Source organism: Balaenoptera ricei, chromosome 3 (genome assembly GCF_028023285.1).
Source record: "Balaenoptera ricei isolate mBalRic1 chromosome 3, mBalRic1.hap2, whole genome shotgun sequence".
NCBI classification, from domain to species: domain Eukaryota; kingdom Metazoa; phylum Chordata; class Mammalia; order Artiodactyla; family Balaenopteridae; genus Balaenoptera; species Balaenoptera ricei.
In genome coordinates, this window is record NC_082641.1 from 178862040 (window position 1) to 178880629 (window position 18590).

The window sequence follows — 18590 nt, forward strand, 5'->3', positions numbered from 1 at the left end:
ATTTAAAAAAAAAAGAGAGAGAGATCTGCCAACCTAACTGAAATCTTTGGACGTTACTTAGATCTTAAACAAATAATTTAAAAAAAGAGTGAGCTAATTGGAAGACTGAACAATGACTGGCTATATGTTAAGAAATTAGTTAATTTTTATGTTGTAATAATAGCATTAAAAGTATGTCTCTTTAAAAGAATCATTTTGAAGAAATATACTTGAAAACGTTAACAGATACAATGAGTCAATGCTTGGGAGTTACTTCAATATAACGGTGGTGGTCATCATCTCAGATGAAGGAAAATTAAAAGAATTCATTGCTAGCCAACACACCTTTATAGAATAATGAAGGAAGTTCTTCAAATAGATAGGAAATTAAAAAGGAAAGCATCTTGGAGGAAAAAGAAGGAAGAAAGAATAGAAAGAGCAGAAATATGGGTCCATACAATAAATTATGCTCCTTACGGGTTTTCTAAATCATATATGATGATTGAAATAAAAACCATAACACCATCTGATGTTCAAGACAGTGACTATAAAGGAATGTAAATGGAAGAAAGATTTCCACACTTCCCTCAAAGTGGGAAAAGAGATACCAGTATGTCACACGTTTCTATGATAAAATCCAGAGAAACCACTAAAAAAACCGTATAAAGCAATACACTCCAAAAGACCATCAGTAAATCAAGATAGAGGGCTTCCCTGGTGGCGCAGTGGTTGAGAATCTGCCTGCCAATGCAGGGGACACAGGTTCGAGCCCTGGTCTGGGAAAATCCCACATGCCGCGGAGCAACTAGGCCCGTGAGCCACAACTATTGAGCCTGAACATCTGGAGCCTGTGCTCTGGAACAGGAGAGGCCGCGACAGTGAGAGGCCCGCGCACCGCGATGAAGAGTGGCCCCCGCTTGCCGCAACTGGAGAAAAGCCCTCACACAGAAAAGAAGACCCAGCACAGCCCCCAAAAAAATAATTAATTAAAATGTACTGATAATATGCTAAATAAATAATAAATCAAGATAGAATCCTAAAAAATACTGACATAACCCACAGGAAGGACAGAAAAAGAGCAACAGGAAAAAGAAACAGAGAAAACAAATAGAAAACAAATAACAAAATGGCAGGCTCAAGCCCTAACATACTAATAATTACCTTAAATGTAAATGGTCTAAATACAATTGACCCCTGACCAACATGAATTTGAACTGCACGAATCCAGTTATAGGCGGATTTTTTTCAATAGTAAATATGGCAGTACCACACAATCCCCAGTCGGTTGAATCTTCAGATGCGGAACCACAGATACAATGGAACCGCAGAGATGGAAGGCAGACTGTAAGTTAATGCTCAGATTCTTATTAACTGCACGGGGGTCAGCATCTGTAACCCCCGAGTTGTTCAAGGGTCAATAATGTATGCCAAGTGGGACTTCCCTGGTGGTCCGGTAGTTAAGACTCCGGCTTCCACTGCAGGGGGCACGGGTTCGATCCCTGGTCAGGGAACTGGATCCTGCATGCATGCCACAACTAAGAGTCCACACGCCGCAACTAAGAAGTCCGCACGCCACAACTGAAAGTTCTCGCATGCCACAACTAAGACCCACCGCAGCCAAAATAAACAAATGTTTAAAAATAAATAAATAAATGCTTATATTAGACCTACAATAATCTAAGTTACTACCTCAAAAAAAAAAAAAACACTAGAAAAAGAAAAGCAAAATCAACCCAAAGAAAGGAGAAGGGAGAAAATTACAAAGATGAGACCAGGGAATTCCCTGGCAGTCCGGTCCAGTCCAGTGGTTAGGACTCCACACTTGCACTGCAGGGGGCATGGGTTCGATCCCCAGTCGGGAAGCCAAGATCCCACATGTCACAGCCATAAATAACTAGCTACATAAATAAAAATATTAAAAAAAAAAAAATGAGAGCAGAAATTAAAGAAGTGGAAAACGAGAAAACATAAAAAAGAAACAAAACAAGAAGCAGGTTACTTTTTAACAATCACATCACTGTACCAGGGCCGAGCCCTGGGCCCTTGCCCCTCTACGCCCCCATCGGCCTCCTCCCTGGTCTCCCTGCGGCTATGCTGCCCCCTGCAGTCCATTCCCAGCTCGGCTGCCCGAGTGATGAGTCCTAATTATAGGTCGAAGCCTGTGGCTCCCGTGCTTTCAGCTCTGATGGCTGCCAGCAACAGAGAATACACACCAGCTCCGCACCACTCCCGGCCATGCCCTGAATGCTTCCTTCCTCCCTCTCTCCCTCCACTCCAGCCCACTGGCCTCCTTGCAAGGTCACAAACGCACCAGGAATGGTCCTGCCCCAGGGCCTTTGCACTTGCTGTGCCTATGCTCAGGACACTGTTGCCCCGAAGATCATGTCTATATACAATACATACAATGGAGTATTACTCAGCCACCAAAAAAGACGTTCATCATGAAACATGGATGAACCTTGAGAACATTATACTCGGTGAAAAAAGCCAGACACAAAAGGACAAATCCTGTGTGGTCCCACTCATAGGAGGTGCCTAGAGTCATCACATCCATAGAGACGGGAAGTAGATGGTGGGGCCGGGGGCTGGGGAAGGGGGATGGGGAGTCAGTGTTTCCTGGGGACAGAGTTTCAGTTTGGGAAGATGAGAAAGTTCTGGAGATGGATGGTGGGGATGGTTGTCCAGCAATACATATGTACTTAATGCCACTGAGCTGTGCACTTAAAAACGGGTAAGATGGTAAGTTTTCTACACACACAGAGGCAAGGAAGAACAGGGCTCGGCAAACGTTTTCTGCAAAGGGCCAGATGGTAAATATTTTTGGCTTTGTGGGCCACACGGTTTGTTTCACAGTTACCCAGCTGTCCTCTTGGTGTCCTCCTAACACTGAGCAGCCACAGTGAATCAGTGAACAGATGGGCGTGGCCTGGTGCCAATAAAACTTTATTTGCCAATCAGGGGCGGGGCCAGCAGCCCGCTGATCCCTGATGTGAAGGGCACCTCCATGTGGGTGTGTGTAGTTTGGTGTACGTTCACGCCTGTTTGTGCACAGAGTGGCCCCGGAAGGTGCCGGGAACCATCATGTCTCCAGAAAGGGGAGAACCAGGTGACCAGGGGACAGAAGAGAAGGGAGAATATTAACTGTGTGGCCTTCGGTACTTTCTGGATTTTGCCCCTTTTAGACTTTTCACCTGTTTGCCAAATTCAAAACGACAAACAAAAGAGAGCAAGGACGCTTGAAATCTCTGCCTGGGGCCCAGAGACAGTTCCCTAGGCGGGGTAAGCAGGTGGGGCGTGGAGACCCAGAGAGGAGGCAGAGACCAGGTGGAGGCCGGGTGGAGGCCAGGCGGAGGCCGGCAGGCACTGACTCACCCGATCCTGACGTTGGCGTGCAGCTCCCGCACCGTCCGGGTCTCACGTTTCCGCAGGATCTCCGCGTCGTACCAGAAGCCGCGATCCTTGGGGTTGTCAGGGTTGTAGTTGACCATGACCATCTGGCCCACCTCCAGGTCCTGCCATTTGATGATGTGTCGGGCGCGAGCCCGGACGTTCCGTGAGTTCATCTGGACCACTCCGTTCTCCGGGTAGCTGGGGGAGGGGGGGAAAGCCCCACGCTCAGACCCCAGGTGCCAGGGGACCTCAGTCCCTTGACGAGAGAGAGAAGCCAGGCGGAGATGGCCGCCTGGTGTACGGGTTTGGGTTCTGCTCATCACAGCAGCCTGGAAAGCCCCCTCCCCATGATCTCACTTGCTGGTGTCAAAAACACACAGCTATAGCGACACGTTCCAATTACAGAAGGTGTTGTGGGTTGAACTACATCCTCTAAAAACCTATGCTATGATTCCAACCCCTGGCACCTTGGAGTGGGACCTAATTTGGAAATAGGGTCGTTGCAGATATAAGGAGTTCAGATGATGTCATAATAGAGCGGCCCTAAACCTAGTGACTGATGTCCTTACAAGAAGAGAGGATGAGACGCAGACAGAGGAGAACGACACAGGAAGAGGAGGCAGAGGCTGGAGGGATGTGGCCACAAGCCAAGGACTGCCGGTCCCACCAGAAGCTGGAAGAGGCAGGAAGGATTCTCCCCTTCAGGTTCCAGAAGGTTCACAGCCCTGTCGCCACCTTAGTTTTGGACTTCTGGCCTCTAGGACTGTGAGAGAATAAACTGTTGGAGCAACGCTAGTGGTCCTTTGTTACGGCAGCCACAGGAAACTAAGACAGCAGGAAATGCGGGGAGGGAAGAACTTAACTTCTTCCACATACATGTGTTGAAAGTGATTTTTGTAGAGGGATATACATTATTTCGTTTATGTAAATACAACATACTGGAGATTAGAAAATGATAGGAAGTCATTATTCTGGATATGCAGGAATATTCCAGCAGCCTCAAAAAAGGCATAAAATAATTGAGCTAAAAGTAGCATATTCTATTAGCAACAAAGTTAAGCCTCAGCCGTGAGGGGGACAACCCCAAATCTATTGCAACTAGCTCTATAGCCTGGTACTCATTATTTTTGCTAATAAACCACCAAGTACAAGGGCTGCCCAGCTTTTCCTGTGAAGGACCAGACAGTCAATATTTTCAGCTTTGTCATCTGGAAGGTGTCTGTTGTGAACACTCAACTCGGCTGCTATTACCATGAGAGCAGTCACAGACAAGGTGTAAACGAATCGGTATTGGTGTGTTTCGATAAAGCTTTATTTACAAAAACAGGCTGTGGGCCAGATTTGGCCTGAGAACTAGAGTTTGCAGCCCCTGACCAAGAGGATGGGAATGTTGCAAAAACTGCGATTCACTCGTACAATTACTCCCATAATTCTTAGAGCTAAGCTTAGGATGTGCCAGAAACCGATGTAGGCAGTAGGGACCCAGCAGAGAACCACAGAATGTGAGCTCCCTGTAGGCAGGCACGCTTGCCCTCTGTTAGGTACTGAACTGTATCCCCCAAATTCATACACTGAAGCCCTAACACCCAATGTGACTGTATTTGGAGATAAGGCCTTTAAGGGGTGTCATCAAAGTTAAATGAGCTCAAAAAGGCAGAGCCCTAATCTAAGGGGATTGGTGTCCTTATCAGAGGAGGAAAAGACACCAGAGCTCACTCTCTCTCTCTCTCTCCGTGCACACAGAGAAAAGGCCATGTGAGGATGCAGTTGAGAAGACAGCCGTCTACAAGCCAGGAAGAGAGCCCTCACTGGGAACTAACCCTGGCAGCACACTGATCTTGGGACTCTCAGCCTCCAGAACCGGGAGAAAATAAACATCTGAGGTTGAAGCCGCCCAGCCTGTGGTATGCTGTTACAGCTGCCAGAGCCCACTCAGACACCCTCTGTGTTTACAGACAGGAATCCCCCATGCCTATCGCAGGGCCTGGCACACAGTGAGTGCTCCGTAAGTACTGTGTATTCCGGCGAGGGAGAGAGAGGACACCTAAGACGGTTTCACACAGTGCTATGTGGTATGAAGAAGATGGCACAGGAAACAGGGAGACCACAACCCTGAGGGGACGACTGGGCAGGGTTCTCCGACGAGGTCCCCACGACGCTGGTCCTCAGGGTGGGGGGGCCTCCATGTGGTTTGGGAGCACGAGGGTGGGGTCTCAAATCCTGATCATCACCCCCAAGGCAGTTCCAAACTCCAGGTCCCACGCCGCCGCCCCAGGCCCGCCTGCCCCGCGGATACTCACTCGTCATATTTCACGTGATAGACGATGTCGTCCTCCGGCTTCGGGCTGGAGGTGGAGCTGCAGGGCTCGTCCTGGGCCGGCACCTTCCTCGTCACCCTGATGACCTTGGCCTCAAACCACGCGCCCATGTTCGTGTCCCTCGCGTCCACGTACTCGCCAGCCTGCGGGGGCAGAGAGCTCTCACTCGGCCCAGGGAAGGGATGCCTGACGAGCAAAACCGCCAAGAGCCTGCTTTGGTTCCTGGGCCCGGATGCTTCTCGCTGTGGCACTGAGGACATGGGGCCTGGGTCGTTCTCCAGAGGGAGGCGGTCCCAGGCCCTGGGGGGGGGGTCGGAGCAGCAACCCTGACCCCACCCACTCGATGCCAGGCGACCCCCAGTCATGACAACCACAGATGTCCCCAGGCACCGCCCAGTGTCCCTGAGGGCAGAACCACCCCCTGCCGCGTGGCCCAGGGAGGCCAGAACTGCCCATTTTTCCATAGAAGAGGGAATCCAGATCCTTCCGTGAAATGTCATGATCTTAGGGGGAGGATGGCAGCGGATCAGGACTTTGACAGCCGTTGCGAGGACCACAGGGAAGACACCCGCAGGCCCGGACACGGGATTCTACTTTAGGGGTTAGGAAGGAATCCCTGAGTACCTATGTTTCCGCCAAGGAACCTTGGGGAGATGGTCATGACAGGACGGGGGTGCCCAGCCTCGGGGATGGAGGGCTGGGGGGCGCTCCTGGGGTACAGGCGCCAACCGGGCGGAGCACACCGACCCCGGCCTCCGCGGGAGCCCCACCTTGTAGAGGCCCAGCTCCGTCTCATCCCACTCATCCTCGTCGGCCTTCCCTTCCGGCTCGGCGGCGGCCTCGCCACTGTTGGAGGACTTGTCAGACTCGCTCTGGGCCAGGCAGCAGCCGGAGTCCGTGTCGGAGAGCTCCGAGTCCCTCTCCTTGCTGCCACCGCCGGTGCCACCGCCGCTGGGGGCGGGCAGCACGAGGCTCTGCCGGACCAGCAGCTGGATGGTGTCGTTCAGGCGGACGTCATAGTCAAACAGCGTGTGGCCGTCCTCCATCTGCAGGGACATGGGACTAGGTCAGCAGACACGGAGAGCTCGCCACGGGCGAAGGACCGCACCAGCCCTCACGGAGGTCCCACCCTGGAACAGACCACCGGCCAGTGAAGCCTGCCCACGCCCCGGGGTGCCCAGTGACCCCTTCCTCAGGGTCCCCAGGCCCTCTCAAGTGAGGACGGCTGCTGCCACTCGGGGAACGTTCCCCGGGAGCACACGGCCTAACCCCGCTGTGCCGTGGCTACGCATCGGGTATCAGGGGAGGTGTTAATACTTTATGTGCTTTGGAACTTCTGTTACAGTAAACACGCGTCACCTGTACCCCTGGCTCTCAATCGAGGGTGATCCTGCCCCCAGGGGACGTTGGGCGATGCCTTAGGGACGTTTTTGGTTGTCATGACGGGGTTGGGGGCGCTAAGGATCCCCAGGACGGCCCCCACAGAGAATGACCTGCCCTGATGTCCACGGTGCCGGGGAGGGCGAGGAGGGGGAAGCTGGCCTGCATGAACCAAAGGGTGGGTGCCCCGTGACATCCCTCAGGTGCCTTATAAGGCTCTAGCTCAAACCTCATCCACTCAGGCCGCCTCTCTATTAACTCCTTTGTGCTAATGAATTCCACCCACACTAGTCACTGGCTGATGGGGAGCCGGGAGCCGGCAGGGCTCTACAATCCGCACCAGGCGTGACTCATCAGGTGTGTGAAGGAGTTTGTCTTCTGAGCTGCATCTCTAGGGCACCCCTAGGGCACAAAAGGCTTTGCACTGGGGCTTTTATTAGAAACTGCCCCAGGGCACTCCACCAACACCCAAAGAGGACCCTCAGCCTCCAGAAGACCCTAAGGCAGGCTCTGCTGACCTCCGGTGATCACTCTCTGTTGAGGGGGGGGGGCCATCATGGACACCGCAGGGGGTGAGGGTTGAGCAGCTTCCCTGCCCCACCGCCTAGATGCTGGGAGCACCCCCCCACCCCACCCCCGTCGTGACAATCAACTGATGGCCTCAGACATCATCCAGTGTCCCCAGGCAGAGCAACCTGGTTCAGAAGCGGTGCCCTAAAGGAAGGAAGAAGAACACACAAAAGATCGACTTTCCCTCCTTCCCACTTTTTAACCCAAAGCTGGTGGTTCAAAGGGCTGATTGCCATTAATATGCAAACAGCACCTGGGGTCACAGGGAAGGCAAGTTCCAGGGCACTCTTATTCATTGCAAACCTGAGAATCAGATGGCTGATTGACCCCTCTTCCAGAGAAAGGCACATCTGAACACACCAACACTTGCCTGCAGCTGCAGGGGCCACCAGGGTCCCTCCAAAGCCCACCCTGGACATCCGGGCCCACGCTACCCGTTCACCCAGAGCCCAGCAAGAGCCTCCAATGTGCCCAGCACTGCCCAGATGTCAGAGGGGGCCAGGGAGTGAGATAGCGCCAGCCCTCCAACATGGGGCCAACCCAGGACAGCCGTGACAGCGGGGAGAGGCGACACGTGTGGTCACAGCAGCATGACGCACAGAAGCCCAAGGGTGGAGCGACCCAGGGTCCACTGACGGAGGAATGGATCAACACAGTGTGGCCATCCTCCCTAAAAAGGGGAGAAGCACTGACACTTGCTACACTGTGGATGGACCTTGAGAACACGATGCTCAGAGACAGAAGCCAGACACCAAAGGCCAAACACTGCCAGAATCCACGGATAGGATGTCCCTAGAGGAATCAAACAGAAATTGGATTCGCGGTGGCCACGGGCTGGGGAGGGGGGTAAGGGAGTGATCAATAAACGGTGCAGGACTTCCTTTGAAGGTGATGGAAATGTCCCCAAATCAACTGTGGTGATGGTTCAAGTCCCCGTGAATACAGTGTAAACCAGTGAATTGCACACTTTAAATGGGTACATTGTATGGTATGCAAATTATATCCCAATAAAGATTTTTTTTTTTTAAAGAAGAATCTGAAAAGGCTACAGACTGTATGATGCCAACTATAAGACGTTCTGGAAAAGGCACGACTATGGAGACATGAAAAGGATCAGTGGTGGCCAGGAGGTAAAGGGAGGGAGGAAGGGAGGGAGGGAGGAAGGGAGGAAGGGAGGGAGGGATGAACAGGCGGAACACAGAGGCTTTTTAGGGCAGTGACACTATTCTACACGACACCATAACGGTGGATTACACATCATTACACATTTGTCCAAACCCATAGAGTGTATAACACCAAGAGTGAACCCAAATGTAATCTACGGACTCTGGGTGATGTTAATACGTCAACATAGGTTTATCAGTTGTACCAAATGCACCATCTGGTGGGAGACAGGTGTGCACAGTGGGTGGAGGGGGGGGCAGGGCAGGGGGTATATGGGCAATCTCTGTACCTTCTTCTTAATTCTGCTGTGAACCTAAAACTGCTCTAAAAATATAAAGTTTGTTAATTTCTAAAAAAAAAAAAAAAAATAGATGGAAAAAATAAAAATAGATGGAGAAAGACAAGTGTCTCCAGCACCACTACCATAAGGAAACCAGCCGAGAGTAAGCCAAACGTCATTAAGAACGATGACAGGACGCAGGCACCCGGTGCCCAGCGCCTCCGCAGCTAGGGAGACACGCCTCAGCACTGCGGACATCCGGGGCCGGTCACTCTCCGTGCGGGGCCGTCCCGTGCACCGTGGGGTGTGGGGCAGCCTCCCTGGCCCCATCCACTTGATGCCAGGAGCAGCCTCCTGGTCGTGACCACCACAGACGTCCCCAGACACCGCCCAGTGTCCCCCCGGTGAGAACCACTGAGCTAGGGGCCCTCAGGTGCGCACCGAGGGGAACAGGCAGCCCAGCGCCCATCACGCTCACGGCAGCATCGTTTGCAAGCAAGACGGTGACTCGTTCCTACCGAGGCATGTTACACAGCTGCGTGTGACAGTTAAACGCAGGAAAGTAGATGCGTCTGCCACACACGTCAAGGGAGGGAGGATGGTTTCAGAGGATGGGAAATAAACAGAAGCACCCGGCGGGGGCGGGAGGTGGGGGGGTGGGGGAGCCAGGGCCGGGAGGGAGCGCGTGGTCGGGCTTCTGTTCTGCAAGGAGCACTGGGACGGAGGTCAAGCGGGAGATGGGGCAGCAGAGCTAAGGGGGGAAGCGGAATGCACCAGAATGACAGCGGAGGGTGCGCAGGGAGCAGCCGGGAGCAGGGGTGGTCAGGACTGGGCCAAGGGCCCGCGGCTAAAGACAGGGGGAGGAATCCTCAGGGAGCCGTGGAGGAGCTGGGTGGCACACCCACTCGTCTCCTCTCTCCCGGCATTTTCTACCCACGATGCCAGCCCCACACGTCTGTGACGGGTCTGAGAGCCGGACAGACAAGAGGCACCCACACCCACACACCCACACACACTCCCCCTCCCAGTGCAAGGGCACAGCGGACAGAGGCACAAGCAGGGTGGGCTGGGTACGGAAGGGGCCACGCGCTGGGCCAGGCTGCCCCGGGGCTCTGCCTACAGGAGCCCCTACAGGACGGAATGCATGGGCTGGTCCGACTGCTTCCTGGGACCGCCTCTGGAACATTCCAGAAGGGCCCCCGCAGTGGGCAGGAAGGCGCTCGCACAACCACTTGCCATGGTGAGAGGGTGTGTGTCGGGTGCCCCTCTCCCCAACGCTGCTGGCCCGAAGCTGTGCACAGCCAGTCAGGAAGCGCGGGGGCGGGGGGGGGGGGGGGTGGGGTGGGGGTGGGGTGGGGCTGGCCCCAGGCAAGGGGACCAAATGTGCCCAGTCTAGGTTCCTTCTAAGACTCTAAAGCTCCAACTGAGGCTACAGGCATTAATAAATGCTGTGCAGAGTGAATGACAGGCGAGCTGTACCTGAGGTTGCAGGTTCTCACGTTAAAATTAAACGTGCGGTTAAAATCCTGCATAACCAAAATTCCAGGTGAAAATCCCTTAAACTGCCTGTAGTAAAACATATACACGTGGTTTGGGGCAGGTGACCCTGCTCGGCAGATTCAGGTGTAAAGGCAAAGCCGCCAGGGCATTTAGATCACATCCCTCTCTCTTTTAATTGGGAAGCTTCCCGGACATTGGGAATTCTGGGCACACGCATGGCACAAAGTGAAATAAAACACAGAGACCGCTTGACAACAGAGCTTCCTCTCCGAAGCCTGGATTCAAAGCTCACCACAGCGACACTTCCTGCTCACTTTCTGCCCCCTCGGAGCATTCTGTGGGTGGGGATACTTTTCAGGCGCTGAGTGCTGCCCAGAGGCAAAGAGCACAGGCTATAAACACATCTGGGCTTGGCAAGGGGTGGTTCTCCTGTAGGCTAAGAGGCGGCCATCAGGAGCAGTGGAGGGCGTAAACCAGACCGCAGGGCCCCCCCCCCCCCAGGAGGGCGCGTGAGCTCCAGGCCAAGACAGACCTCCAGCCAGAGGAGGGCAGGGGCGTCTGTAACGCCCGATGGCCGGGCTGGGTGAGAAAGCAAGTGAGACACCATGCGGCCTCCCTTCCCGGGGCCGTGACCCCAGCCCACACCTTCCCATCTAGGCCTCCAGGCCTCCGCAGCAACCTGGGGTTCAGGCCAGACAGACTGATGGATGCACAGAGAGGGGAAGGAAGAAAAGGCACGAAGCAGGATCCCGGTCGTGGCACAGGGGCACACTTCCCACCATCGTGGGAGGGGAGGGGACACGACGACACCGAGGCACGACCCTCTCTTCACGTCCCAGCCCATCCATGGGTAGGTCCTGACAAGTGAACTCTGCTCTCTGACCCCGCCGGGCCACAGCCGAGGCTATGCCCTGGAGCGGCATTTCGGGGGTCTGCAAGGCCTAGGCTATCTATCGCGTGGTGATATCGTGATGTCACTGGCCATCTTCGGTCTCGTGATCCTGCAGGGGTACCAGAGCCTGTGCCTAAGGGAACGTGCACTCGTGTTTTCTCGAGCTGTGAACTTTTCTCAGCTTCCGATTTCTAACAGGATAAAAAACGACAAGATGTGATGAACATCCACAACACTCTTGGGGGTCCTCCTTCGCTTTGGAGGGTGGAAAGGGGTCCTCAGTCCAAACAGTGTGAGCGCCCGTGCCCTGGAGAGAGACGCGGTCCAGCACCTCCCACGGCTGCCTGCTCCTGACGTACAACCTGGATCCACCACCCCAGGAGGAAGCTTGCAAGTAACTGCCACGCCCTGGCCAGCGGGACAGTTCCAGCTGTCCCTGTTTTGTAAATAAAGTTCTACTACGACCTGGATCGGGACACACCCATTCAGTTGTTTGTGTTCAGTTCAGGACTTTCGATGGCAGAGGTGAGCAGGCAGACTGCACAGCCCACAAACATTTACCACTGGGTCCTTAACAGAAAGGGTTTGCTAATCCCTGACCTAGAGGGCATGTCTCCAGCCAGGAGCTCTGGGGGTGGGGAGGAAGGGACCCTCCCTCATGCAGCCCAGCCGGAAGGACGGGTCTCCTCCTGGAGATTTCTAATAGGATAAAAAACGACAGGAGGGGACTGTCTTATTTGCCGCCTAACCCTGTCCTTTGGGAAAACGGGCTGACATTCAGGAAAAGCCAATCCAGCAGGGACATCTGGTGAGGCACTGTGACATGAGTGACCCTCCAAAGGCCATTCCTAGGATGCCATTTCACCTGATCTTTCAGACTGCTTTCCTTAAGTAAATTACCTACTAAATAATCAGTTCTCAACTGGGGACAATTTTGCCCCGTGGGAGCACTTGGCAACATCTGGGGACTTCGTGATCTTTATGACTGGGGGAGGGCTCCTGGCATCAAGTGGGTTAGACCAGGGAGGCTGCTCCACACCCCACAGCGCCCAGGACGGCCCCCCACGGAGGATGATCTGGCCCTGATGTCAGCAGTGCCCAGGGGAAGGCCCTGCGCCAAATGATTTATTGCTCCTTCACCGTGAACCAGGCGCGGAGCTCAAACACCAGCCCCCTCCCCGCACATCCCTGCCTCCATGACCTCACTGAATTCTCACCGTGCACGTGTGGTGGGTCCGCGATTAGCCCCACCTGATGGGAAAGCACAGAGACTGTCCCTGGCCAGAGACACTTGGCCAGGGCACTTGGGAAGATTAAGCGCAACCATTGTACCTGACTGCGTTAAAGGCACCACAAACGACGGCTACTGGCTACTGCTATTTTTCCGGGCAGCCAAAAAAAGAAGAGGCGCCAGATGCCTCTCGCCTTCGCCCAGGCTGGGCCAGCCGCCTGGCGTCCCTTCCCCCATTCGGCTCCCTGCATTTCCGCCAATCAAGTGACATAACCGCCAACCTATTCAGCCTAAGCAAGCCAGCCACGAAACCCTCCCATATCCTGAAGAAAGACTCAACTCTTGTTCTGCTTTACTGGCTCCGTCGACCTCACTGCAGACCTTGGACTGAGATGCCGTTTCTTTATAAAGGAAAAACAAAAGAAGGGAAAGGATCTCGAACACTCTCTAGAACATTCCGTAAAAACAACAGCTCTCTTGCACCCGCTGGAAATTGCACTGTTTCCTATCGTGATTAGCCCAGTCTGTTTGTAGACCTGACTTGCTTCAAGGTGCTGTTGCTGTGTGCCTTTGTTCCCCACCCTCCTGGCACTGTCCACACCTCCTGCGAGGCTGGGCCACTTCCTGGTCGCGCAACCTTGGGGAAATTGCATCACAGCTGAGGCCTGGCCTCCTTACCCGGAAGACAGAACTGGCTACGCATCGGCCCGCTGAGCGGGCTGAACGCAGAGTGAGCGCAGGGAAGGGGGTGAGCGGCAGTTAGAGGTCCCGTGGGAACGTGGAACCTTCTGAGAACTTCAAAAGCTGTGCTGCGAGAAGAAAGCCAGGGTTCAGAGCTGTCTCTCAGCGCCGATATCCTGATGATTAGAGGCACAATGCTTATCATCACGCTTTTTAACTCACAAAGACGTTACGAAGGCTTTCGTAAGCCTTCGTGTGGATCACCTATTACGCTCCCAATGCAGGGAGATAGGGGTTTGGTTACGTGGGTGTAGACATTTGTCAAAACTCCAAAAAGTCCGCTTAAGACGTGTCTCTCACTATATGCAAATTTCATCTAAAGAAACAAGAACCACAAACAAACATTGTACTCTAGTTAAGGACAGGCAATGCTGAAGGGTTTAGGGGGTTACGTGAACCAGTGCCTGGAACTTTCTCTGCAATGCATCCAAAATAAGATGGACTGGTGGACGGATAGAGGCAAGGGAGACAGCTGCAGTGATAAAGCAAACGTGGGAAATGTCAGTGCTAAAAGCCACGGGTAGGTGTGTAGGTGTTCATGGCTCTTTCAACTTTTCTGCATGTCTTTGAATGTAAAGATTAAAATGCACGGTGCCCAGCCCACAGCAGGCACCCAGAAATATTCACTGCCTTGAACTTAAGAGGACTCGATCCAACCCGCCTTTGGATGATGCCACGAACTGTTTAGCTGGTGCCCGCAGGCGGTCTTCAGAAACTCGGTGGAAGGACCTTCTGCTGAACACAAAGACTGAGAGGCAAATCGAAATCAGTTTGGATGCTGCAAAAATGAGCCCCCGCTGGAGGAGAGGGGAGAGAAACAGCGTCCCAGGGGAGCTCCACTCGCGGCCCTGCCTTTTCTCCACCCGCGCCACACACGTGACCGCAGTCAAATCCCCGAGTTCGCCAGCTCGGCTTTCCCTCCCCAGGCGGGGCGCGTTAACTCAGATGCGTAAGACATTCAAGTCCTCGCATCTCGCACAGGAAGGAGGCTAAAGGTCTCGGAGGGCGCCTTGAGCCCAAGAAATTAATCATCAAGTCTCATTTCCAGGAGGCAGGCAGGATCCTCCCAGCCCCCAAAAAATCCTGGCCAGGCGGGGAGCATTTATTTTTCAATCTAGACACCAGATGGCGGCAGCACCCAGTTCAAAACGCAACAACAAAGTCAGAGCCCGACTGAACACTTTTAATCCCGTGCGCTGTCTACGCCGAGGTCCCTACAGGCCACCCAACTCCAGGGTGGCCCCAGCAGATGGGAACAACACTTTCTGTCAGACCATCTCCCACTCAGGGAAATCCCACTCACAGCCTAGCCTGCCGTCCCCCCTGCCAAGACACCAACAAGAATGGACACCCTCAGGGGCGCCACTAGAGAAAATGTCCCCAAAGTGGGCAGCCCATAAACCAAGGGTGGCCATTTTCAATTGCTACAGGGGCTGGGGGTGGGGTAGGGGGAATCTCAAAGAAAGGAAACCTAGGAGCAGGGCCAGCTGAGCCCGCGGAAAGCACAAACCCCTGATCAGGGGCGGCCCCGCTGCCGCCAGAGAGGAGGCCCAGAAGTGGCGGAAATTCCTGATTAGCAAGCGCCATCTCCGACTCTGAATAAGCCGATCCAAATTTCTAGAAAACCCTGTGGGGGTCGGAAGCTAAATAGGTGCAGACCGTGGGCCATCAGCGTGTGTGTTTCAAAGAAAAACCTGGTCCCTTCCGTCCTAGCGTCTGAGTATTGATTCTAGGCTCTCCCTCGAAATTCATCAGCCCTCCATCGGCCACCTCCAACTTATTTTTTCTAGAAATTATTTTGAGGGGAGGGTCAAAAAAAAAGGCCGGGGGGGGGGGCGCTGGGAGTTTAAAAGCCCCCAGACGCAACAGATTCGAGTGCCTGATGTGTCAGTCTAGGAGTCGAGAGCCTTTGTTCCTCGCTCAGACACTGGAGGTTTCTGTGGAGAAGCGGACCGGACGAGGGGGGAAGAGTGTGTGTGCGGTGCCTGGATTGAGGCAAGAACAAAGGTGCTGGGCGGGCAGGCGGGCAAGCGGGCGGGCAGCCTGCAGGGCGGGTTTACCTGCTTGCCCCGGTAGAAAAGCCTCTGCAGGCCTGGCTCCACATGGAACAGCTCCTGGATCTTCTTCCTCAGCTCTTCCACTTTAGTCAGCCTGGACAAGGAGTCCACAGTGTGGGCCACCTTCCCATCCATGGTGCGAACCTGGATCCACATGGTGCCTGCTGGTGCTAGGAGGACAAGAGAGCAGGACCCCTCGGTCAGTTCTGCCGTCACCACCACCACCGGGCTGTGCCACACTCAGGTCATCCTTGCTATTATTGTCCAGACTGTGGACACCAGGCAACTCCTGGAACGCCCTCCCAGCCCCGTAATGCCCCTAGACTGCCACGGCTGGCTCAGGGCCTGGCTGAGTGAATTAAGGAGTTAATGCATTAATGAGTAGCACCGGTGGAGGATTGAGGAGGGAGGGTAAATTACCGGAGAGCAAAAAGCATCCTGGACCACTCGGTCAACCCACCCTGCCTTTCACAGAGGGAAAAAAAAAAAAACACCAGAGGAAGGGGGACACAGCCAAACGGTCAGGGGCCGAGTTTGTTCATTCATCCATTCATTCATTCCCTGGATGAATACTGACGCAAGAGGAACCCAAAAGTCCGGCTCGGGTTGGAACTTCAGAAGTCCCAGGGAACTCAACTAAGTGTGACCGAAGGAGAAGGAGCCCACCAGAGACCCGGGAGCTCGGGACCCCCGGTGCTCTCGGCCCCCCGCCGCCGCCCCCGCGCGCGTGCGCGACGCACCCGCCCCGCGGTGGCCATGGCAACCGGCCGCCCCGTCCCGGTCGCCCCCGCGCGCGCAGCGCTACTCACCTCGGCCCCACGGCTGTCCCGAGCTCCAGCCTGCGTTTCCCGGACCCCGACGCACGGCCCCGGAGCCCCTCTTGTTCTCCCGCCCGCCCGCGCGGGCCAAGCCGGCGAGCCCACGCCCACCCCCACCGCCAGGACCTGCCGAGGGGCCCGCGCGCCAAGTCCCGCCCCCTTCACTTGAGCCGCCTCGATCATTGGCCCCGCTGCGGCCGGCCGCCCCGCCCTGCTCGCTCCCCATTGGCCCAGACGCGCCCGGGGAACTAAGGGCGCGCGAAATCGGGCTCGGGCGCGACAATTGAATCGCGGGGCACCCCGCGCGCAGGCGCGGAGCCTGACATCCTCCCCCGCGGCTCGCCGGGCCCTCCCCCACCCAGCCGGCGCGACCCCCGCGGGGCGCCAGGGATGTTCCGCTCGCCCCTGCCCGAGCTCGGGCTGCCAGGGGTGACTCCTAAGGGCCGGCAGGGCGGGGGGCAGAGCCCGAGACCGCGTGTAGGGCAGCCCTGGCGCGGGGGACGCGTGCGCCCGTGCTGGCCGAGAGTCCCGGAAAGTTTTGCAAAGTCAAGGAGCCGGGTGCGCAGAGTCCTGCCCGCCCCCCCGCCCACCCGCGCCCTGACCCGGGCTGGCACCTCAATCCGCCTGACCGCTCACGATCCACTCGCCTGATTGTGCGCCGGCCCTTCTGAGGATGGCAAAGGAACCGCGTGTGTGGCTGGGACCCCGCGCGGACGTGCGTGCGATCCCGAGCCCCCGGACGGCCACCACTGCCCGCTGCGCTGCCAGCTGCTCTGATTTTTTTCCCGCGAAAACTTGGCGTTTGGGAGTTGCGGGGCCACAGGAGGCCGCGCCGGGGGCGGGCGCCTGCCTGGTGATTGGCCGCCGCAGTGGCGGGAAGCGAGAAAGGGGGTGGGGGGCGCCCCCGCCTCTGTCCACCCCCCCCCTCCGCCCAGCGGGCCACGGCCCCGCCCAGCCCTGCGCGCTCTGCTGGGCGCGCCCAGCGTGTAATGGGGTCGGGTGGCGGGACCTGAGTCCCCCCCACCATGGGTGCCCTTCAGGAGCCCTAGGGATCCCCCCGGGGGCAGGGGTCCCCAGCGTAGAGACCCCCGACCTCCTAAGTCCGTTGCTTCAGCCCCTCTCCCCAGGCATGCACTGACCAGTAGGGCAGGAAGGCGGGAATCAATGTCTAAATTCTGCCGGAGAATTTGGGGGGATCACCCCCCCAGGAGACCGCCTGCACCCGATGACGGGCCTCATCGCCCCAGCCTGATTTCCTAGCGTCAGGGCTCGCCAGCGCTCCCCACCCTACCCACCCGCAGGGCTTGTTTGCTGGTTTTTCCCGCCTCGTTTTCCCGCCTTCTCCGGGCTGTCCAGGCGGGCAGAGCTGCCCTCCCCCCTCCGCCCTGCCTGCTCTGCTCTGGCCAGTCTTGGCGGGCATACAGTGACCCATGCTGGACACCTACAAAGTGCCTGAACAGGGTGCTCAGAGCTGGGAGCGCAAGAGTGGGCAAGGTCGACCCTGTTGGTGGTCTCCCGGGACGTTACATTCTTATCTGGGGAGACCAGCAAGAAATGAATAAATAAAGCAAATCATTTCAGATACCGCACATGCAATGAAGACAGGACAAGAGCTGGAGAGTGACCGGCGGCCGTATGGGGGGTGGGGAGAGAGGGTACTCTGGTTAAGGTGGAGAGGTGGGCCTCTCTGAGCACATGACATTTGAGCTGAGATCTGAGATGAGAAACCAAGGACAGATGGGTCAAGGCGGGAAGAGCAAACTCAGAGGCTGGAAAAGGCTTAGCGATGGACGGAGAGCAGGGCAGACACAGCAAAGGGGAGGGCAGGCGGGAGCTGAGGCGGTCAGAGGGGTGTCTATAAGACCTCGCAGGCCACCAGGAGGACTTTGGTCTTTCTCCTGAGAACAGTGGGTAGCATGGGAGGGCTGTGAGCAGAAAAGCGATGAGCTCCAATTTATGTTTTTACAAGGTTTCTCTCGCCACATGTAGAGTTCCTTCTGTCTTGGCGCTGGTACTTCTGCTTTTGTTTCCCCTGGCGGTAGACAGATTAATGGCCCCCCAAAGATGTCCACATCTTAATCCCTGGAGCCTGTGAATATAGAACCTTCCATGGCAAAACGGACTTTGCAGAGGGGATTAAATTAAAGATCGTCAGATGGGGAGATTAACCTAGATTATCTGGGCTGGCCCAATGTCATCACAAGGGTCCTAATAAATGACAAAGAAGGGCGGGAGGGTCGAGTCAGAGACATAACGATGGAAAGAGAGGA

General features: G+C 55.5%; 1 protein-coding gene across 4 annotated transcripts in view; it reads right to left on the reverse strand.

The window, feature by feature from the left end:
* Nucleotides 1–17070, reverse strand: part of UHRF1 (ubiquitin like with PHD and ring finger domains 1) — a 31615-nt gene extending 14545 nt beyond the window's left edge. For 2 of the 4 annotated variants that reach the window (XM_059919880.1, XM_059919877.1), the window contains exons 1-5: nt 16968–17070; nt 15506–15672; nt 6458–6733; nt 5670–5830; nt 3352–3567 (exon numbers count right to left, since the gene is read on the reverse strand). In XM_059919880.1, coding sequence (XP_059775863.1) covers nt 3352–3567; nt 5670–5830; nt 6458–6733; nt 15506–15658 — 806 coding nt within the window. In that variant the 5' untranslated portion in view covers nt 15659–15672; nt 16968–17070. The other 2 variants (XM_059919879.1, XM_059919878.1) reach the window with 2 other exon arrangements.
* Between the last annotated feature and the right edge of the window lie 1520 nt (nt 17071–18590).